Genomic DNA, 24,322 nt, shown 5'->3' with positions numbered 1-24,322 from the left:
TAACTGATAAAAGCTAAGTTGGGTAATGTGGCTTAATCCAGAAAGTTTAAATGATGGTTCTTGTTCCTGCCCTTGTGTCCATGATCTCATATACTTAACCAGTTGCAGAGCAGGCAGTTCGTTTCAGCCATCCATTCAGAAGCAGAAGAGGATGGCTGGAACTGCTAAGGCAGGCCCTGCCTTAGTCTAAATCTTGGAAAGAGAGATGAAAAGCAGCAGAGGCCACACTGCATGTATGCACTGACCTGTGGCAGTACCATGTTCCTGACTCCAGTGGGAAAAAAAAAAGAAAGATACAATATGAATATTACACATTTGTTCAAAGCCATAAAAAGTACCACACCAAGAACGAACCCAAATGTAATCTGTGGACTTTGGGCAATTATGATGTGTCAACATAGGTTCATCGATTGTAACACATGTACCACTCTGGTAGGGGATGGTGATAATGAGGGAGACCATGTATGTGTGGGGGCACAAGGGGTATATGGGAAACCTCTGTACCTTCCTTTCAATTTTGCTGTCAACCTAAAACTGTTAAAATATCTTTTTAAAAAAATTTAAATTAAAAAAACACGACAGTGAATGCCAGGCTTTTACTCAGCAGATTCACAATAATTCCTATAGGAATCCATTTAAGAAAGGGTTGAGAATGTGAAATGATGGGTATGTTAATTTGTTTCACTGTAAGAACCATTTTACTATATACTAATATCATATTTTATACCTTAAATATACACGATAAAATTAATTTTTTTAATAAAGGGGTGAGAAAAGGTTATCAGAAATGTAGAATAAAAATTCTCTCCTGGAATGACTTGAAGTGAAGGGTAGAAATGTCCACCTCCCAGCCCCTGTTCAACACACAGTTTTGTTTATTACCCACATGGAACTCTTTTTATTTCACTGCTGGAGCATATGAAATCTGTTCTTTAGACATTAGTTTCCATCATTTTGGGGACTTTGGTGTTATCAGTAGTGATTATGGTATATTTACTTTTAGTTACCAAACTTTATGTGCTAGTCGTTACCTTTGTGTTGTTGTTATTGTCCAACTTTGATACTTGTCCTGCAGCTAAAATAAAAAATAATCATTTTTGAAAAATATTTTTAAAATATGAAACTGTAGGCCGGGCACGGTGGCTCATGCCTGTAATCCCAGCACTTTGGGAGGCCAAGGTGGGCGGATCACGAGGTCAAGAGATCAAGACCATCCTGGCCAACATGGTGAAACCCCATGTCTACTAAAAATACAAAAATCAGCTGGGTATGGTGGCATGTGTCTGTAATCCTACTCGGGAAGCTGAGGCAGGAGAATCACTTGAACCAGGGAGTCAGAAGTTGCAGTGAGCCGAGATCGCGCCACTGCACTCCAGCCTGGTGACAGAGCAAGCCTCTGTCTCAGAAAAAAAAAAAAAAAAAAAAAAATGAAACTGTATATTCAATATAGAAAATTTAGGAAGTATGAAAGAAGAAGAAATAAAAATTACACCATTTTTCCATGTAGTAACAGCCACCATAATATTTTGATGTGTATTCTGTTTTATTTTTTAAAAAGTATAGTTTTTAGTTTGTTTTGTTTTGTGAAGTGTGATCTTACTGTAGTCACAGTATTATATCCACATTTTTCACTTAACATTGTATTGTAAACGTTTTCCAAATAATGAGTTTCTTGAATATTTTAATCACTGCATATGTTGCATCATGTATATATTATTGGACAGAAAGGTTGTTTCCAATTTTGCCACTATAGATATTATGTATATTATTATGTATGTTAAGAAGATATTAGCATTTTCTTCTTAAAGCGTTTCTTGCATTTTGGAGTTTTTCCTTATAGCCCTAGAAGTAGGATTACCGAAAAATTTAAGGCTCTTGATACATATTAGGAGATTTTTTTTCCCAGTGGGTAGCCATGACCATGCTGCTGACAATATGTAAGAAAACTGAATTCACCACACCTCACCATTTTTTTTTTTTTTTTTTTTTGAGACGGAGTCTGGCTCCGTCGCCCAGGTTAGAGTGCAGTGGTGTGATTTCGGCTCACTGCAAGCTCCGCCTCCCTGGTTCACGCCATTCTCCTGCCTCAGCCTCCCGACGTCTCACCATTTTTTATTCTTGACCTCATTATGACTTCTCTATCCTTAGTATTAGAGTTGGGTATGGTCACTTGGTATGTGTATTCATTTCCTTCAATAGCATTAATTCTGTTTCTATTTTTTCACATTGCCAAGAGTGGATGCGGGGACAGTGCTGGATGCTGGTTATGGAGTTAAATAGTAGGGGCTAAAGTCTTTTCATATAAAGGAGACAGAGTAGCCCTAATGCTCTTCTTTCAGCTTCAAATCCGAAAACATGAATCCAGTTAGTGGATTTTATGTAGAGAATGATGGAGACATTTGGGGAATCATGCCCTAAGAGAAGTGATTGAAAAAACTATGAATTAACTTTATATCCATAATAAAGTTAACATGAAGAAGTAGAATTATTTTATGTTGCTGTAGTAAGCAGAAATAGTATCAAGGGATTAGAGAAAGACAGAGGTTTCACTTAATATTTATAACTACTGGAAATGAAACCAGACTGTTTTCATTAGTGATTTCCCACATATTCATACATTGGTAACATTGAAGCCATGCATCCTGTGGGCTCTGCCAGCTCCTAAGTTATGTCAGTGTTAATCCCTGCCAGGGAATGGGAAGAAAGAATTAGAGTAATTTACCTCAGTTGGTATGTTTTTTTAATGTTTAAGGGAATTTGAGAGTACGAAGATTGATTTGAATTGACTGGCTTTGCTAAACTACAGATACTGGAGAATATAGGAAGAAGCTATGAATAATATCCAGGGACATAGTATTTGAATGATAAATTCATTGTTTTTATTCATATGTGGTAATAATGGAAAATTACTTTAAGATTAGGAGAGGAAAGGAATCTGAAAAGTTTGTGTCATCTCCTTGAAGGACAGAAGGCTTCATGGGGCATTAAAATAAAACAAAAAATACCTTCTTTCCCTAAGATTAATGGTACCTTCCAAAGGAAATTAAGTAGTAGTCACATACCTGTGAGGAAAAGCATATTGAGACTAAAGATAGAGTGTACCTGCATAATATAGACGGGGCAGGGAAGATAGACATGGACATTTTTGAGACTCCAAAAGGGACTTTATCTAGGATATGAAGTTAAATATTTTGGTGATTGCTCTTTGAAACAAAACAGTTGTTCTAAAATATGTTGTTATAGGGAGATTGGTGGACGGCTCCTCATGGTAGAAACTCGACTTGCAAATGATCTGGCTGAGTTTGAGGGAGACTTTTCCTTGGAAGGACTTCGTCTTTGGAAAACAGCATTCTCAGCAATGACTCAGAATCCAAGGCCAGGGTCACCACTTCGCAGTGGCCAAGGAGCTGTCAATAAAGGGTCAAGTAATAGTCCTAAGATGGTTGAAGATAAAAAAATTGTGATTATGCCTTGCAAATGTGCCCCAAGTCGACAACTGGTTCAAGTGTGGCTTCAAGCCAAAGAAGAATACGAACGTTCCAAGAAACTGCCTAAAACCAAGCCAACTGGAGTTGTAAAATCTGCTGAGAACTTTAGCTCTTCAGTTAACCCAGATGACAAACCTGTAGTGCCTCCAAAAATGGATGTAAGTCCACGTATACTCCCCACTACAGCACATACCAAGGAGGATGTTGATAATTCTCAGATTGCTTTACAAGCACCAGCCACGGGATGTAGTCAAACTGCAAGTGAAAGTCAGATGCTGCCACCAGTTGCCTCTGCAAGGGATCCCGAAAAAGATGAAGATGATGATGATAACTATTACATTAGTTATAGCTCCCCTGATTCTCCAGTAATTCCCCCTTGGCAACAACCAGTATCCCCAAATTCCAAAGCATTAAATGGAGATGATAGACCCTCATCACCAGTAGAGGAGCTGCCTTCATTGGCTGTTGAGAACTTCTTAAAGCCAATAAAAGATGGTATACAAAAAAGCCCCTGCAGTGAGCCTCAAGAGCCTCTAGTGATATCTCCAATTAATACTAGGGCAAGAACTGGGAAATGTGAATCACTTTGCCTTCATAGTACACCAATCATACAGAGAAAACTTCTGGAAAGGCTTCCTGAAGCAACTGGCCTTAGCCCATTATCAACAGGTAAGTGTACAAATAACAGGAAGTCTCCATAATTGTTCTTCAGAAATAGAAATGAAGATAACGTTAGACTGTAATGAAAATCAGAGCTTTTTAAATGAAGGTATAGCTCAGCAAATATTTTTTGTCGTGTCTTAGAAAGTCGTCACATGGCAACTGTCTTTCTGCTGTTAAATCTACTTATATTTGCTTCCATCCTGTCTTGTGGGTGAAATGCAGGAGCCCTCTCAAAAGGCTTATCTTCTCAACTTGACTTCCCTGTTGGCTTTTATACATACCCAGGTCTCCCACATTTTAAAACAGAAACAAAAAGCCTGCCTTGACCTCACGTCTCCAGCCAGCTTCTACTCTTTCTTCTCCCCTTCAAAGCCAAATTTCTTAAAAGATTTATCTAATTTGACAACTCCAGTTATTTACCTCCTACTCATTTCTCAGCCCACTCTAAACTGAATTCTGCCTGTCATTCTACATTATAGCTCTTGTAAAGATTCCCAGTAAACTTATAGCTAAAACCAATAGATGTTCCTGAGTCTTATCATATGTCCTCTAAGCAGCCATTTTCTTGTTGACCCTACCTTCCTTCTTGGAGCTTCTCCACTTGGCTTTCTTCCTACTTCTCTGTTTTTTTCCCGGTTGATTTTCTCATTATTCTTAGTTATCTAAATGTTGGAGTTTATTAAGGCTTGATCTTAAGCCTTCTTTATATCTTTCTCTGAATGATCTAATTCCTGTCCACAGGATTGCTACAGGTAACTCGCAAATTTGTATTTCCAGTTCAGATCTCTCTTTTAAGCTCCAGAACACTATATCCAACTACCTATCTGACATTTCCACTTGAATGCTAAATGGCACCTCAAGATTAGTATTTTAAAAACCAATTCATGATCTCACTGCATACATTCACCACCACTTCTTTATATCTTTCTCTAAATGATCTAATTCCTGTCCACAGGATTACTACAGGTAACTCGCAAATGTATATTTCCAGTTCAGATCTCTCTTTTAAGCTCCAGAACACTATATCCAACTACCTATCTGACATTTCCACTTGAATGCTAAATGGCACCTCAAGATTAGTATTTTAAAAACCAATTCATGATCTCACTGCATACATTCACCACCACTTCCTCAACACACTTATATATACATGCCTCCACATAAAAACCCATTTGGCCTTCTTTCAGTTTTCCTTATTTCGATGAATAGTGCCATCATCTCTCAGTTACACAAGTCAGAAACATAGAATTTATTTTTAACACTCACCTCATTCCCTCACTACCCACCTTGTAGTTTCTAGTCCCTAACCAAGCCTTATCACTTGTTTATCTCCTAAGTAACCCAGATCTATCTACTTTATTGTACTTCCTCCACCACAACCTTAGGCCAAACTGTCATCGTCTCTTGCCTGGGCTCCTGCACCAGCCATTTTATCTACTCTTAGTAACTTCCAATTCTTTTGCACAGTAATCAGGGAAAAATCCCCACCCTGTTCTTAGTTACTACTCTCTTCAGATTTTACCTCCAGGAAACCTTCCCTAATCTCCTTGACTACATAAAAATTCCCAATTATATTCCCCTTTGTTGTATTAATGCAGTTATAATTTTATTTTCTAGTATGTTTGATGAATGTCTGATTCTCTCTCTAGACCCCATGAGGGCAGAGATTATGTCTTTTCTTCCTCATCGTAGGTACTTGATAAATAAGTGAATAAATGAATTAAACAGTTCTCTAGGTTAATGACTGAGGTATAAAACTCAGCAATTAAAACATAAACATATTTAAAATACAAAATGTCAAAATGTTATTTTGGTTGGGATCAGAGGTTTGAATTTCATTTTTAAATTATGAAATTCTGGGGGGAATTCATAGGACAGCACCCACAAGTGGTACTTAAGTGTTTGGAACAACAAAAGGTTTTTTAAAAACCAGAAGCAGGTAATTTTGATATACATGTTAAATATTAAATTTCTTTCTACAGAACCAAAAACACAGAAGTTGAGTAATAAGAAAGGAAGTAATACTGACACTCTTAGAAGAGTACTGTTAACACAAGCAAAGGTAACTATACTAAACATTTTTAAAGATCAGTGGAAGATCCAGTCTTTTTCCTAGATTTCAGTTAGATAATTGTTAACTTTGTCTCAATTAAAAAATTTTTGTTACTTAAATTTTTGCATCATTATTTGCATATCTTTGAGACAACAAAAATTTGCCTTTTTTTAGTTTTTTTTTTGTTGTTGGGATCTAAAAGATTCTTATATGTAAATACAAATATTACAGAGAAAGTGAATATGATAGCCAAAATGTGGATTATGAGGATACAAATACATTAACTGATTACTGGCAAAATCAGAACAATCCAATGACAGCAGAGCTCAAGTAAGTGATTTTTGATCCCACCAAAAATATATCCTTTTTCTTGGTTTATTACTTTTTTCTAAAATATAACCTTATTGATTTTTTAAAATTTATTTTACTAAGTAGCGAAAGAAAGCAACATTATTTACTACTGAAACTCTGGAAAGTCACAAATGTCTTTATTCAAATACTAAAAATATGACAAAACTTAGAATTATATGGTTATGTGAAAGAAGTATACATTAGACATGCATCCTTGGAAATATATGCTAGAAATCACATATATTGGCCCCTTCTTATAAATGTCATTAACTACATAAAACATATTTTAGTATTTCTGAGATTATAAAACTTTTTAAACTTTCATTTATAAAATACTATTGAATTACAAGCTATAGATATTAAAAAATACTATATAGTGTGTTGTGAACATAACACTTTGGGGAAAACAGTTAATAGATTTAGAAGTCAGAAAAAATAATTTTGTAAGAAATGGAAAGATTCCATTTTTTTCTGAATCTTTGAAGATTATTTACATTGTTTTATTTAATTCATCTTTCAGACACATGTTATATTAGGGTAAAATACAAATCAATATTTCAAATCTTTTACAAACTTTAGCCAAAGTAGTTGGAAATATATTGATTGCTTGCTTGTCTTACTTCCAAGAAAGGTCAAGATAAATGTCCATGTGGTATAAATGTCAACTCCCTACAAAACTATTATTTTCAGTATTGGGGGCTTCTGAACTGAGAGATAATATATGGTTTGCTTATATTTCTACATGCATCCAGTTCCAGTTCTGATATCTTTGTTAGTATGAAAATAACATTAATAAAATACAGTTTGTTCCTGAACTTAGAGATGATATTAGTTTACCATTTATTACTAAACACATAAAGCATATTATCTGAGAATAAGTAATCAAAAGAAAAATGATTGCTCACGTGTCTTTTTCTGGCTGTGTGTGTGTGTGTGTGTGTGTGTGTTTTTTTTTTTTTATAGAATCAATTTGCAGCAGTAAATACCCCACAGAAAGAAACTTCTCAGATTGATGGACCATCTTTAAACAATACTTACGGTTTCAAAGTCAGCATACAAAACTTACAGGAGGCAAAAGCTTTACATGAGGTAAAACTGCAACAGTAAGGACACATACATTGTGTTCAATTTAACTCCTATTTTATTCTATAAAACAAGTATGGAATTTTTTTAATGAGGGAGGAATATATTGAATTCTATCCTATTAATCTTCATCTTGTTCTCATTTTACTATTTTGTATATTTACATGTTTATGTACAATACATAAACTTAAAACATTTAAGTTGCTGAGACTGCTTTGTGATTTCATATCTTTCACAAATCTCATAACTGAAATTCAGCTTATGGACATTAAAATAAGAAAAGATTTTTGGGAGGTGGAGGTGGGACGATCCCTTGAGTTGAGGAGTTTAAGACTATCCTGGGCTACATAGGAAGACCCTGTCTCTACCAAAAAATAAAAATAAAATTAGATGAGCATGGTGGTGCGCACCTATAGTCTCAGCTACTTGGGAGGCTGAGGTGGGAGGATCACTTGATCCTGGGAGTTCGAGGCTGCAGTGAGCTGAGATTGTGCCATTACACTCCAGCCTGGGCTACAGACAGAGCAAGACTGTCTCTTTGGGGAAAAACAAAAAAAGAAGTAAGGCTGTATTTGGGGGATTATTATATTAAGATGTTATATCGCATCTTAATCTGAAATGTGATATTTACTTGTATTTTCTGTTTGATTGGCTCAGTGGATTAGAGCTTGCTACAAAAGAGGATAAATTCGTTCACTCATATACTCTCTACTTAACCCAGCTATCTTCACAGCACAGGCTGTCTGCCAAAGACTAGGACTTTGCAAAAATATACATCAGCCACAGTATGCATTGGAAAGAATATGTGAATGGGTCACTGTAAATTTATTTGTATGCAGAAAACAAACTCAAAGTACATATCTGACTGGCAGTAAGATAGAAATTGGAGTATATTTTCATTATTTACACCTGTGCTGTCGTATGGTAGCCGCTAGCAGCATGGATATTGAGAACTTAAAATTTGGCTTATACAACTGAAGAACTGAATTTTAAACTTTATTTAATTTTAATTTAGATTTTAAAACATAGTTGACTCAAAGTATGTTTGGAACAACTTAGGTATGTAATACTATTTTTTACTCTTAAGTTTTATGAAATTACAGATCAAGTATTTCTGTAGAAAATTTAGCATGCACAGTGAGATATACTAGAAGGGTAAAATACATACTCATTTCAAAGACTTCATGGAAAGAATAATTTAAAATATTTTATTAGTAATTTTAATGTTGATTACATATTGAAAGGATAATATTTTAAATATATTGGATCAGATCAAAGTGTTTTTAAATTAACCTATTTTTATTTTTTTAAATGTGACTACTAGAAAACTTTAAGTTACATGTGACTTTCATTATATTTCTATTGGACAATGCTAGTTTTATACAGTCATTTTATGTCTTTGCTCTTAAAGCAGAGGATTAGTAACCACCTTTAAGTTATAATTCAATTTATAAGTGTGGTTTTTTTTCTCAAGTCAGTTCTGTTGTAAACTGTTCTAGAGATTAGGTGAACATAAACTGAGGGAAAAATTTTAATATTGTCCTCCTTTGTTCTTCAAATTTTAACTGAGAATTATGTTTTTTTAGAATTAGATCGGAACATAGTCTCTCCCTCATTTATTCATTTGCACATTTTTCTCATTCAATAGCATTCATTCAGTTTCTGTTTTATACCTAGGTCTATACTAGCCCCTGAAGCCTAGATAAATTAAGTGATAAATTCAGTAACACATACCATCAAATGCACACTTGAAATTAGCAAATTTTTAAAAACTTTGTTAAAAATATGTATTAAAGCAAATTTGATAGGCTATAGCAAAAAGATGTGTTACATTTGATTATTCTCTTATTTGAAAAGTATACTTTTCTACATTTTCCTAGGTAACCCTGTTTCAGAACCATGGGCCCTCTGGAAGTTAAAATCACTCAGGAGGTCTCACTGGTTGCTCTGACAGCTTCTTCCTCCCGATAACCAGCTTTCCTCATCTCAAGGCACATTCCAAACTGCCGCCCGGTGGTTGAAACAGGGAATAAACCAAAGAAAAACTCAATACTGTTCTCTTCCTTTCTCTAGGAAATTGTGCTTGTGGCATTTTCTCCCTCTGTTTCCATTACCCTAGGATAATCTCTTTTTCTTCTGCACATCAGTACTCAGTGCAGAAGATAAGGGTTGTAATCTGTGTCCCCCTTTCTCACTTCCCTCTTGCCTAGTCACGCTCACTAAATCTCTGAAGCCATGTCTTTATATAGTTTGCTTTAAAAAAATACCCCCTAAGCACAGTAATGCATTTTGTTATGAAGGAATAGAAATGCAAATTTTGAGTGTGAAAATTTGATCTAGTAAACAAAAATCAACCTCTAAGACCCTTTTAACCTAAAATTGTTTTCAGAGTCTTCATGTCTTTTCATATGTTCATCCCTTTCTTTTTTTTTTTTTTTTTTTGAGACATAGTCTCACTCTGTCACCCAGGCTGGAATGCAATGGCACAATCTCAGCTCACTGCAGCCTCTGCCTCCCAGGTTCAAGCAGTTCTCCTGCCTCAGCCTCCCTAGTAGCTGGGATTACAGTCATGCGTCACCACACCCGGCTAATTTTTGTATTTTTAGTAGAGACGGGGTTTCACTACATTTGCCAGACTGGTCTCAAACTCCTGACCTCAGGTGATCTACCTGCCTCAACTTCCCAAAGTGCTGGGATTACAGGTGTAAGCCACCGTGCCCGGCCTCATATGTTCATCCCTTTCTAATGAAACTGGTTGTTTTGTTTTATTTGGGTTTGTGGGAGGAGTTTTCCATTTAAAAATTTTTTATTTACTAAATTAATGCATACTTGTTGTTAAAATTAAGTTCTGAAGAGTATGCATTTAAAAGTAAAAGTTTTTTCCCTTAGCTCTCCATTTCATGTGGTTTGATTTTTTTTTTAATACTAATATTTTAAAGTAGAAACAGCAGTATATGTTTCTGAGGAAAGTGGTAAATTTGTATTTGTTTTATTATTATGCCTTATACATGCATAATTGATGTTCTTTATATTTTAAAAAGTACTTAGTGGCCAGACACGGTGGCTCACACCTGTAATCCTAGCACTTTGGGAGGTCGAGGCAGGAGGATTGCTTGAGGCCAGGAGTTCGAGACCAGCCTGAGCAACATAGTGAGGCCCCATCTCTACAGAAGTTTTTATAAATTAGCCGGGCATGGTGATATATACCTATAGTCCCAGCTAGTAGGAAAGCTGAAGTGAGTGGATCACTTGAGCCCAGGAGTTCAGGGCTGCAGTGAGCTATGATCACACCACGGCATTCCAGCCTGGGCAACAGAGAGAGACTCTGTCTCTAAAAAAAAAAAAAAAAAAAAAAAAAAAAAAATTATTTAACAAATTTACAATGAGCACATGCAATAGTATATATACCAAAAATATTCAATCAGGACAAAAAAATTTGCAATGAAAAGTAAGCTTCCCTCCTACTTTAGGCTAGCCTTTTCTTTCCCCCATAGCAATAAGTATGTCTACATTTTTATGTCACTTTTCAGAAATTTTCTATGCATATGCTTCCATTTTTTCATGTATAGAAGTTTACTATATTTACTGGTTCCATGTATCAGTGTATTATAGTGATCTTCTTATATTAGGACATATAGATCTGCCTCATTCCCTTGAAAATTTTAAAGGTTACAGAATATTCCATTGTGTGTATCCTTTATGGATACCACATAATTTATGTAACCTGTCCCCAACAGGTAAACATTTAGTTTTTTTCCAGTCTTTGCTATTCTCGAGTAAACATCCTTGTGTGTATATTTTGTCTACATGTATAAGTGTATCTGTCTGTAGGATAAATTTTCAGGAGTAGGATTGCCACATCAATGCATTTTAATTTTGATATTTACCAAATTCTGCTCCTGTCACTGGTGAGAAACTTGAATTTACATTTCTTCAACAGTTTGCATGCAAGATAAATACAAACACAAATCCTTTGTTAAATTTATATGATCTGAATAATTACCAATATTGAAACAGTAATGTTTTCCATTGCCAGGTACATGTACATGATAAAAAAGATGAGGTATAATTCTAGCTATAATCATGAATTCAACCTATATTTTGTTTTTCTTATTTACTCTGTCTTGATTTTAGAAAGAAAACTAAGAATTACAGTAAAAAGTTTATATTGGCATAGAAAAATAAGCATGAAAAGCAAATATTAACATTTTTTGCATTGTATGTTAAAGAGAAAATGTGCATGGGTAAAAATCTGGCTGTTGTGTAGTTGATACCATGACAGTTCTTTTTTTTTTTTTCCAGGGAAAACTGTAATTAAAAATGTGCCTAGTGTATGCAAAAGTCTAAGTAGCCCTCAAGTAGTAGTGAATTAATTGGTAGGAAATTTGAATTTTAAAAAAGCTCTCTTTTACTTTAAACTACAGGTAAAACTATATAGTTTAGCTAACTACATGAAGAGTAAAACGTGACAGACTTTGGTTTCAATGTATAACTACTTGGACTAGTCATTGTCTTTCTCAAACAGGAATTGAGAGATCCTGCATATATTTGAGAAAAATAGTCTAAATATTGTCACTGAGAGCAGATTTTCTGAAACAACATCATGAATTGATTTAATCTAATCTTGGGATTAAAAATCTTTCGTTTTAATCTATGGAGTGCTGAGCTGTGACTTTGTCCTTAATGTCCATTTTTTTCTGTAATCTTACATACATATTTCTCTAGAGCCTTACATACTTCTTTGAGCATGTCTTTAAAAAATGTTTTAAAAACATAGTATTTATTTGCTTTTATAGATACAAAATCTTACCCTAATCAGTGTGGAGTTGCATGCTCGAACTAGACGAGACTTAGAACCGGATCCTGAATTTGACCCAATCTGTGCTCTGTTCTACTGCATCTCATCTGACACTCCACTGCCAGATACAGAAAAAACAGAACTCACGGGTGTAATAGTGATTGATAAAGACAAGACAGTTTTCAGTCAAGGTATTGTCCATTTTTATTAATGATATACCTGCCCACTCTAGGATGAACCTTTTAATGGGGAATTCCTGTGCTGAAGATCTAATCTAAGCAAGCATGATGACTCTTTTCTAAAATGTTTGCTGAGGTAGGGGTAGGAGGTTGTGTATAACTTTGTCCTAGATTTATTATTCTTACTTGGATTAGTCAGAAGCAGCCAGGCACAGTGGTGCCTGCCTATAGTCCCAGCTACCTGGGAGGCTGGGCAACAGGATTGCTCGAGCCCAGGAGTTTGGGGCTGTAGTGCACTATGATTGTGCCTGTAAATAGCCACTGCATTCCAGCCTAGGTAACATAGCAAGACCACATTTATTTATTTATTTTTTAAGTCAGAAGCAATGCAATATAAAGATCTCAATGTTTATAATTAGCTTATGTAATTTGTTCTAAGTATTATTTTATAAAAATACTTATTACTAATACAGAGTCCACATTATTATGTATCCCTAGATTAGGTGCACAGTCTTCCTTATGTATGCATATGCAGGTATTTTCCTGCTGATAGACGGTTTATCTTATCACTATAAGGTAATGGTTCATAAGATACTTTAAGATATATTTTTACTTTGCTTGTATCTCTTTATCTTTCTTTCTAAATAATATACTTTTGGTTCAGAGGTTCTTCATATAGAATGCCATATAAGGCGTTTTATAAAATACCTACTGTCCCTCTGCAGCTTTCAGTGGTCGCCATTACAAGTGAATTCAGTCCACTGAGGAGGAAGTCTTAGCACAGAATACAACCATATTAAGAATTTGCAGTTTATTCAGTGATGTGCTTGAGCTGACACATACCAGCTCACAAGCCAGTTCTTGGATTTTCATGAATTTTTCAAACTAGTTGCTGTCACTTTGGCAGTTGAAAATCAGTCATAGCGTGGGGGAGGGGTCCTTACATCATGAAATAGGCCAGCACTACAAATAAAGGCTTTCTTTTTTTTCCTACAGAAGTGGTGGTTAAGCATTTTCATCATACCAGAGATTAAAGTGTCCTGTGCTAAGCAAAGCTCTCCTGCTAGGAAGAGTAACGACAGAAACAAAGTAATACAGTTTCTTCACAAGAAATATGTTATTTTCTTTTTTTTTTTTTTTTTTTTTTGAGACGGAGTCTTGCTCTGTTGCCCAGGTTGGAGTGCAGTGGCGCAATCTCCACTCACAGTGCAAGCTCTGCCTCCCAGATTCACGCCATTCTCCTGCCTCAGCCTCCCGAGTAGCTGGGACTACAGGTGCCCGCCACCGTGCCTGGCTAATTTTTTGTATTTTTTAGTAGAGGCGGGGTTTCACCGTGTTAACCAGGATGGTCTTGATCTCCTGACCTCGTGATCCGCCTGCCTCGGCCTCCCAAAGTGCTGGGATTATAGGCGTGAGCCACCGCACCCAGCCAGTGATATGTCATTTTCTAGGGAATTTTAGGAATGCAGCCTTTTCAGGAGAATAGCTGAAAATACAAAATTTGAATTTTCAGTTGTATATTAAACTAAAAAATCTTTTGAGAGTTTTTTAAAGACATTGGGTTAGTTATGTTTTTACTTGGGGGGATGTTTTTTTAATTTGAAATATTTCAGTAGTACAATTTTACTTAAAAGTAAGGGATAATATTACTTTTATATTATGAAGGTATATTATTATGTAATGTTATATATAATAGACATTTTGTTTATTTTTTAGATATCAGATATCAGACTCCATTACTTATTAGATCTGGAATTACAGGACTCGAAATCACCTATGCTGCTGATGAGAAGGCACTTTTTCATGAAATTGCAAATATAATAAAGAGGTATTGTTTTGTATATCTGATTTTTCCAGTTTTTATTCAGAGAGTCGTTTCATGCTATTGCAGATAATAGTGAAGATAAAAGTAAAGGTAGGAAGAAAGCGAATCCCTTCCTATGACCCTTGAAAGCAGAGTTACTCTTGGAAAGATTTTATACTCACCTCCCACCACCATCACTATTTTCATCACACAAGGGATAGGAAAAGCAGTGTTCTGTTCTCAAGATTGAGGGGCCAGTGAAAGACAAATATTTGTTTAGCCTCTAACTAACTTCCCAGTTGTACTTGAGTTTGGTTTTTCTGTGGTGCTGAAATAATGGAGAACTGTATAAAGTTCCATTGTATTATTCATTAACTAGGTTTCTACCTTGGGAGCCAGCCACCATTTCAGTACCTTTTTTTGGTTTGTTTTTTCTTTTTTAAAGTTTTTTGAGTTCTAAACAAGCCAATATTTTCAAAAAGCTTTGGGATGCATTCTGTGTATAAATTTATCTGTTCATAAATGTAGGACTATCTATTACATACTCTTGTGCACAGAGCTCCTTAAAAAATCTCTTTTGACCATTTGGTAGTTGGTCCTCAGATTGATAGTAGAATCTTGTCCAAGTTTATGAAAAAAAAAATTTTAACAAAAATATTTTAATTTAAAAATAAAATCATTAAGTGGATCATTTGCATTTTCTCAAGAGTGTAGCTCTTGGTAGCCATGGACTCTCTTATTAAATGCTTCACTTTGTAGAAACTTAAGGATTCTGCCCATTGCTAGGTTTAGGGTTTTAGATGCCTAAGCAAGATAGAAAACATTCTTTGGATCCTGATGTACAGATAAAAGCTGCCCATGAGCATGTTGTTATACTCACCCTTTTTTGTTTTGCTTATATAGTTGAACTTCATCCTATAAAAGCTAAATCAGTATTCTACATGAAAGATTAAGATGATATTCTACAGACTTGTCATCAGATTGAATCCCAGATGGGTTAACATAAACCATTCTGAGAATTAGAAAACCAAAACATGTGTTTTCTACAAAACAAAATTAAATGACAGAGCATCAAAAATAGTATGCTGCTACCCACGACTCTATGAAGGAAAAGTATTTTTACTATTTATAGCACTGGTGACTAGATAGATTCCCATCTATTTGAGTCTTGTCATTGTCAGTCCTACCTTTTATCTTCTCACAGAGGTTGTCATCAACATGTCAGATGCTTTCGGTATCCACACTTCTTTTATTTCTGCAAGCAACTCAGAAAAAGAAATATGTAAGAGTTTCAGTCAGTACTATTTTGTGTACCAGCACATGTCCAGTAATGTCCTGGGCTTGTATGCTTGCCTTTTCCTTGTTAGGTATATTCCCAACAATAGGATTACCTACCAACATTGAGAATTTTGTTAGTCATTTGCAAGTATAATAACTTTCTTAAATGTCCATAAAATGAAATGTAGTAGTAATTAAGGAAAATGGGGTAAACAAAACTGTCATAAAAAGAAAAATGCTTAAATGTCAACTTTTCAATTCTGTAGTGTTCTTTATATATTAGTCCAAACAACCCTGCAAAAAGATTGATTATTTCATTCTTTCACCCTATTTGTTGTGTACCTACTCAGCACAGCCTTTGGAGTCAGCCAGCCCTGTGTTTCTGTCTTGAATAAGTTGCTTAACTCTCTCAGCTTTGTTTTCCTAATCCGTAAAATGGGTAGATAATGCACATAAAACTCTTAAACTCATGTCTGGCACATAGTGAGTACATAAATGTTAACTGTGTGTAAGGGGCAGTGCTAGGTACTAATATAAAAATGAATAAAATATATCTTTATTTTTCCATTTTTAATATTGGCTTCCTCAAGTGACAAACACAAAAAGTAATATTAAGTGATATTAAACAAGTAAAACCTAATCTATAATCTTGTCACAATCATTTTCCTCTTTCTGTATTTCCTTGGACTATTAACTTTACTTTGCCCAGTCTCCCTAACTTAAATATAACTATGATTCTTCCCTTTTCCTCTTCCCTAAATACTATTACATTTATATTACATCATATCCATTTAACCTCAGAATTCTTTTTCAAGATGATTCCTTCCCCTCCGTGCCCCTTGCCTCTACTAGAGTACCCTTATCTGTCATGTGTGTAGAGGGTAGTGAGTTACTTAAAATACTGTGAAGCAGCTTTTTTCTACCTAAGCAAATGAAACCATTTTCTTATTTCTTCTGCTTCTATTTTATCCACAGTTTTGGGTTGTTTTCACAACTAATCCCATCTACCCAACCTTATTCTTTCTGTAACTTTCAGAAACCTGATAGAATGAATAAAACCCACTAGAAATTGAAGAACAAGTCATCAAGACCTTGTTATTGTCTCCAAATGTTTTTAGAGAAGAAAAATGGAATCCTTTGGCTTTTGAACTTGAAAACAGGTGTTTTATCAGCTTTAAAAGAGTCTCTTAAGACAACATCCTCCAGGCCAAAAAATAAATATATGTAATGTATCTGAAAAAATGCCTGAAACAACTTTACAATTCTTCTAAAGGGACAAAATCTGTGAAATAAATCTAAGAAGAGAAGCGCAGGGTAACTTTTTGCAGCAGTCATTTCTGAGCTGTAGCAGTTTATAAAAACAGACAACTTTTTATTTGAGACGAAGTTATTTTCAATACATTATTTTTTTAAAAAAAAGTGTACGTAGCCAACTCCCTTAGTTGCCACAACAGAACAAATAGCTGACTGGAATAAGTCTTGCAATAACAAGATGTTGCATAAATGAGAAAGATTCAGATGAAGAAATTAGAAGAACTGTCTTTATAACCTTTAAAACAGAAGGGCTGTGTAATCATCTGGCATCCTCTTCATGTTGTAACTGTGTAACTATGTGATATGTGATAGGAACTCCAGGAATCTTCCAAATTCTTAAGATCAAGGTCAACTGTGGCCACATTGTAATGCCTATTCTGAGCCACTCTGAGTACTTAGCAGACAACTGTGTGGGTTCTGTTGTGTTTGTATGAGAATTCTTCAAGTCTGCGACCCCTGATGATCCTTAGAGCCACTTAATACTTCTACCCCAATTCTCAAACGTAGCCATTCATTACACAGTTAGTTTTAAAGGGAGATATACTGGACAAGTAGATAGTCTGTCTTTGGACTAAGAAGAGTTTAATGAAAGAGGTGAAGTCGGTATCAAAGATTTGGTTAAGGGTTTGGGTGTTATGTTGGAAGACTAAACAGAAAGAATATTGGGATGTTTCTCTTTCCTTGAGTGCCCTGGGATCTTTCTGGACTTCCTTTCTGGATATTTATGCCATTGTTGCTTATTGCTTTGCTTCAATAGCTGTTTATTAAATTAAGCCATTTTCTCAGAAATGTCAACCCTATTTGTATACAGAAAAGCACATAAATAATATGTTTATTATCTTTTTCTCCTAACAAGTTTGAAGGCTGCTTAGCAAGTCTGTAGTATAACAATGGATCATGAACAGATCACCAGATATTAAAATTTATACTACAGAATGTACTTTCATAGGGCCTTTAGGGAATAGGAAAATTTTAAAGTATGCTGTTGCAGAAGTTTGAACCTAGTTCTTTTGACATCAGCCACTGAAATACTCCAGAATTAAAAATCAGAAAACATTTATTGTGACATTCCAATTTTTATTGACTAGGTAAAAATGAAAGCCATTCAATACCCATTTTTAGAAGACAGCTATGGAATTATGATAAAATATTAACATATTGGTTCTAAAAGCAGATCTGGTGATCTGGTCATGATCCATTGTTATGCCAGACTTGCAGAGTACCCATAAATAGCTTATATCAGTAAATTAATGTAGTCTAATACTGTAGACATTGGCTGAGGCTTAGGGTATTAAATGCTGTTAATTGGACAGGCTGCACATCTCACAATTTAGTGTTTCACGATTTAAATTTTTGTGATATTTCACTTGGCCTTTTGGCATTTATAAAGAACAAGATAATGCTACTAATTGATAGAGCTACTTACTATAGTTTTTGCTCTCAAAACTTACAACTATAATTAGTTCCTCTCTCTCCCACACAGTTTTCCACTCGAAATAAGTTTTCATATTTATAGCTAAACACTTCTCTATGGTGGTCACAACATGGAGGTTCTAAGAGGAGCCACAGAGAGGCTCCTTCTGGATCGGACACAGGTGGTCGGTTCAGTTTTGCCAGTGAAGCTCTGACCACGAGGAGCACATTTTTCTTCTAGATTCTGATGTTTACCTTCCCCACCTTAATCCCACCTCTATTAATATTTCATCCTTCCATTAAATTGAATCACCATCCTTTTAAATTTAAAGGACAAACTTGTCATTACTTAGGCCTTATTTTGTGTGAGAACCAAATCATTACTAAAATTAAGTGAGAAAAGGAAAGCATTTTCATTTTTCTTTCTCAGCATTAAAACTGTTTAAGGGCAGTATAGATTAGAAGGGTAGATAAGTGGCAACAGGAATGACCTAGGAATCTTTTTCAAAATACCATACCCATACACACCCTCACACTTCACCTTCCCCTGCCCACATTATATTCTTACTTGTACCTTTACTCGTATACTTCAGTGGTAATGGCCTGTCTTCCACCCCAATTTCCATCAGCCTTTTTTCCCACTTGAATCAAACAAATACACAGTCTAAGTAAAAATTATGTTTACTTTACAAAAGTAGCGTCAAATCGCCTATAATCCCAGCACTTTGGGAGGCTGAGGCAGGCAGATCACTGGAGGTCAGGAGTCTGAGACCAACCTGACCAACATGGTGAAACCTCATCTCTACTAAAAATACAAAAAATTAGCCGGGCATGGTGGGGGGCACCTGTAATGCCAGCTACTCAGGAGGCTGAGGCAGGAGAATCGTTTGAACCTGGGAAGCAGAGGTTGCAGTGAGCTAACATGATGCCACTGCAATCCAGCCTGGACAACAGAGTGAGACCCCCATCTCCAAAAAAAAAAAAAAAAAAAAAGAAACAAAGTAGCTTAAAATCAAGTACTGTTAACCATCCATCTCTTCCTGTATAAAAACTCTGTAGGTACCACTGTATCATCCCTTCTCCATCTGGGAACCGTTAGAGAACATAGGTTTTTATTTTCATATCTTATATCATGAAGAAACAATTATTCTGGTTAAAGGTTCAAATGTATGGTACTTATATAACTTTTTTAAATTCCTTTTTTAGGTATGATCCTGATATTCTGCTAGGATATGAGATTCAGATGCATTCCTGGGGTTACCTCTTACAAAGGGCTGCCGCTTTAAGTGTTGACTTATGTCAGATGATCTCTCGGGTGCCAGGTATATATCATTGTGAATGTTTTGTCAATCAACTACAGAGCAAATTATAAAGGAAATAAAGACAAAATGTTAAAGAGTACTTAACGCTGTAGCCCAATTTTTTAGTACTAAGTTGTGTAAGTTTTAGATATAGCATAACTCCAATGTAGAAAAAATTAAAAATAAAAAATGTTCTAGTCTCACTGCTGTATATACTGTTATATAGTTGTTGGGTTTTTTCCTTTCAGTCACTTTTCATATACATATGTAGTGGTTTTTAAATAATCATACCATATATTCCATTTTTATTATGCTTCCTTCATCTAGTGTCTTACCACACATATTTTTCTGCATTATGAAATAGTCTTCATAATTATTATGAAGCTACATAGCATTTCTTTGACTTGTTGTACCATAATTTTATTGTTTGTCTGGCTCTGTTTTTTTTTAATCCATTTTGTTGGTTAAGAAGGACAGGATGGGTTGAGGAACACTAGTAGTTAACTAATCATTGATTTTTATTTGGATATCAGGCTAAAAATATTGCAGAAATTTTGAAGCCCATTACCCAAAGTTTTGATTCTAACTGGAAAAGGGAATAATAATATTCATACCAAAATTATTTGTAGTTTATAATGCACTTTTTAAAACTATGTTTTCTTTATAAACATAGGATTTTTAATAAATTTGTTCCCAAGGGTTCCCACAAGTCTAACTAAAACAAAGTAGTGTATACTTTAGGAAAAGTTGAAGCTGGAAGATTCCAGGACAGTAAAGTTTTTTAGCTTTGCAAAAAAATTGGAATAAAAAGATCAGGTGCAGTGGCTCACACCTGTAATCCCATCTTTGGGAGGCCAAGGTGGGAGGCTTGCTTGAGCCCTGGAGTTCAAAACTAGCCCAGGCAACAAAGTGAGACCCCATTTCTACCAAAAAAAAAAAAAAAAAGAAAATTAGCCAGGTGTGATAGCATGTGCCTGTAAGTCCCAGCTACTCAGGAGACTGAGGTGAGACGATCGCTTGAGCCCAGGAGTTCAAGGCTGCAGTGAGCTATGATCGCACCACTGCACCCAAGCTTGGGCAATAGAACAAGACTGTCTTATAAAAAGGGAATGGGGGGCAGAGATGCTTTAAGTTTAGCTTTTCATTGCATGAGTTTTTGTGTAACTTGTGTGTCCTTTGCATGATAGTAATAGTGGTATATCTTTTTTTTTTTTTCAACATCTTTTTTGGGATAGGTTTTAAATATCCTTGCCTCAGTTTATTCATCTGTAAAATAGGGATAATAGAACTTATACGGTTATTTTGCAGAACTTAAAACAATACCAGAGTATATGTTACATTGTTTGCTAAATGAAAAACAAACTTTTAAACATTATCTCTTTAAAATAAAGAGAATTGGGTGAGTGGTTGTACGTGGTCTTTGGATTCAGGTAATCCTAGTTTAGAATACTAGTTTTCTTACTGTAAGATCTTGGGCAAGATATAACATTTCTGAGTAGAATTTTCTGTAATACAAAATGATAATTATACTAACTTCTTAAATGGTAGTGTTAAAGGAAGTAATGTTTGTATTAAAATAAATGATGTTGGTAAAATTCTTAGAACATAATAAATATTCAATATGGTAAATATTTTTATTATTCTGGAACCTCTAATCATCAACATTCACATATACCTAGTGTTACATAGGAGAGACACATTTAAATTTATATTCTAGGTAAAATTCATCTCCTAAGAAACTAGACTCACAACGCTGTTTGCTATGAGGAACTCTTCATCTAGTTCTCCATATGCATTCAAGAGAATTTCATCCTGAATATGAACATGATGTCAACAAATTTTCAGAGAATCGTTTAGGTTAAAAATTGAACTAGTTTTTATTTCCAAGAAATTACCGGATTAACTGTGGATCTTTCTCATGCTAAAACCAAAGAAATGTTAGCATTAGGTGTTTATAAAGGTAGCATCAGGCACCTGTAGTCCCAGCTATTCAAGCAGCTGAGGCAGGCGGATTGCTTGTGACCAGGAGTTTGAGGCTGCAGTGTGCTATGATTGCACCTGTGGCTAGCCACTGCACTCAACCTGGGCAACATAAAAAACAAAAAAAGGTAGTGCCAAAAATTACCAAATTTAAAGAAAAAAGTGTTTCTTATTTAAATATAGAAAGGAGGGAGGGAGAGACTTCAGGTATATTTATTTCACAAAATTTTTTCATACATTGTGAATTATATTTCATCTTTAATATTCATCCTTAATGTTTATTCTCATTTTCCTTGGCATAATTTTATTGAAAGTTTGTTTTCTGTGAGCCCTGATACAGTCTGTTTTCATTTATATAGATGACAAAATTGAGAACAGATTTGCAGCTGAAAGAGATGAGTATGGATCATATACAATGAGTGAGATAAATATTGTTGGCCGAATTACACTAAATCTTTGGAGAATCATGAGAAATGAGGTAGGTGATTTATCCAAAATGTTGTTTGGAAATAAGATATTCAGTCAATATAATGATTTAATCATTATAGAGTATTAGTAAGATTTACTATATAGCTTATGCATTTGTCAATTACTATTATACTTAAGTAGAGTTAAAATAGTACTTTCTAAAATGCAAAACTACAGAGGCATTAGACTTTAATGTTTTAAGTGAGTTTTATTTGTGTGTGTGTGTGTCTAAGGTAGCAATAACTAGAAATGTCTATAGCTATAATAAAATATTGGGGCCAGGTGCAGTGCTCACACTTGTAATCTCAGCACTTTGGGAGGCCCAGGCAGGGCATCCCTTGAGCCCAGGAGTTCCAGACCAGCCTGAGCAACATGGCAAAACCCTGTCTCTACAAATAATAGCTAAAAAAAATTAGCTGGCTGTGGAGGCGGATGCCTGTGGTCCCAGCTACTTAGGAGGCTGAGGTGGGAGAATCACTTGAGCTCAGGCAGCCGAGGTTGCAGTGAGCTGTGATCGTGCCACTGCACTCAAGCCTGGGTGACAGAGTGAGACCCTGTCTCAAAATGAAATAAAATATTGTGTTGTACATATTGAATATTGTCTAATTTCACCGTATTTTTTCTCTGAAATCATTTTTGTACTTAAGGCCAGATGAATTCAGCTTGGCCTTGTTGATTTATTATAGTAAGAAAAATTTAGTCTAGAAATAGGAAGGAGCTTCTCAAATGAAGTATATTTAAATACTGGGTAAGATTAATAAGATAAAGAGACAGTACTTTGAAATAGTTAATAATTAAGGCTTTGGGAGCTCAGATAAGGATTTTTAGTAGAGTAATTTCAATGAACTATCCCATTAATTTGCATTCACTTATAAAAAGAATTATTTCACACAAAAAAAGTCAGATCATAGGATTTTCCTGGGTAATATTTGTATCCTTGAAGTTACCCAATTTCTCTTATTTGAAATGTAAAAAAGCCATACATGGTGGCCCACACCTCTAATCCTAACTCTTTGGGAGGCCGAGGTAGGAGGGGATAGCTTGAGGCCAGGAGTTCAATCAAGAGCATCCTGGGTAACATAGCAAGACCTTGTCTGTATTAAAAATAAAAAATAAAAAAACAATTAGGTTGGGCATGGTGGCTCATACCTGTAATCCCAGCACTTGGGGAGGCCAAGGAGGGTGGATCACTTGAGCCCAGGAGTTTGAGAGTAGCCTGGGCAACACAGCAAAACCCCGTCTCTACCAAAAAATACGAGTTAGCCATGTATGGTAGGTAGCATGTGCCTAGCGTGTAGCCAGGCAACAGCTACTTGGAAGGCTGAGGTGGGAGGATCACTTGATCCTGAGAGCCTGTGGCACACACATATAGTCCCAGCTTCTCAGGAGGCTCAGGCGGGAAGACCTTTTGAGGCCAGGAATTCAAGGCTGCAGTGCACTGTTTTATTATGCCTCAAAGGCAGGGGTTGCAGTGAACTGAGATTGCACCACCACACTCCAGCCTGGAGAGCTAGACACTCCAGCCTGACAGAGCTAGAGCCTATCTCAAAAAAGACAAAACAGAAACAAAGATACCTACTATAAATTGGTCTATTCTTAGACTTTGGACTTTGGATAATGTCAACTAAAATGTTTATATTTGAAAGAAAGCTAATTCTTCAATTGCTTCTGCTCTTTGAAACTACTTTCTCATTAGACACTTTCTATTATGTACTTATTATCTTCTTGGCTCTTTGGATTTATATAAAACATTTGACTTTCTAAGCTGCTGTATGCAATATACAACATGACTCTGCTTAAGAATGATTTTATCTTGTTGTGTTGTTCTTAAAATAATAGAAGTGTTAGAGTCCCCAGTGATTTAAAGTAATTTCTAGTGATACAGCACAGGATATAAAAGATACAGAGATTGTGGTGTATTTGGTGTGTATATTTCATTATATATATATTTTTTATTTATTTATTTATTTGTGAGACGGAGTCTCGCTCTGTTACCCAGGATGGAGTGCAGTGGTGCAATCTCGGCTCACTGCAACCTCCGCCTCCTGGGTTCAAGCAATTCTCTTGTCTCAGCCTCCTGAGTAGCTAGGATTACAGGTGCCCGAACCACACCTGGCTAATTTTTGTATTTTTAGTAGAGACGGGGTTT

At 35.4% G+C, this 24,322-nt stretch overlaps 1 protein-coding gene across 6 annotated transcripts in view; it reads left to right on the top strand.

Annotated features, from left to right (window-relative positions):
• Nucleotides 1-24,322, top strand: part of REV3L (REV3 like, DNA directed polymerase zeta catalytic subunit) — a 186,962-nt gene that overhangs the window by 114,805 nt on the left and 47,835 nt on the right. For all 6 annotated transcript variants that reach the window (XR_010126842.1, XM_054492231.2, XM_063667083.1 and 3 more), the window contains 7 exons: nt 3,244-4,157; nt 6,134-6,213; nt 7,519-7,644; nt 12,435-12,627; nt 14,332-14,443; nt 19,631-19,746; nt 22,065-22,183. Coding sequence is in view for 5 of the 6 variants with exons in the window: in XM_054492231.2 (XP_054348206.2) it covers nt 3,244-4,157; nt 6,134-6,213; nt 7,519-7,644; nt 12,435-12,627; nt 14,332-14,443; nt 19,631-19,746; nt 22,065-22,183 (1,660 nt within the window). In the remaining variant the exon portion in view is untranslated. The remainder of the gene's footprint in view (nt 1-3,243; nt 4,158-6,133; nt 6,214-7,518; nt 7,645-12,434; nt 12,628-14,331; nt 14,444-19,630; nt 19,747-22,064; nt 22,184-24,322) is intronic.

This window comes from Pongo pygmaeus, chromosome 5, assembly GCF_028885625.2.
Source record: "Pongo pygmaeus isolate AG05252 chromosome 5, NHGRI_mPonPyg2-v2.0_pri, whole genome shotgun sequence".
NCBI classification, from domain to species: Eukaryota; Metazoa; Chordata; class Mammalia; order Primates; family Hominidae; genus Pongo; species Pongo pygmaeus.
Note: the sequence above shows the minus strand (reverse complement) of the source record. Positions and strands in the feature narration are given on the sequence as shown.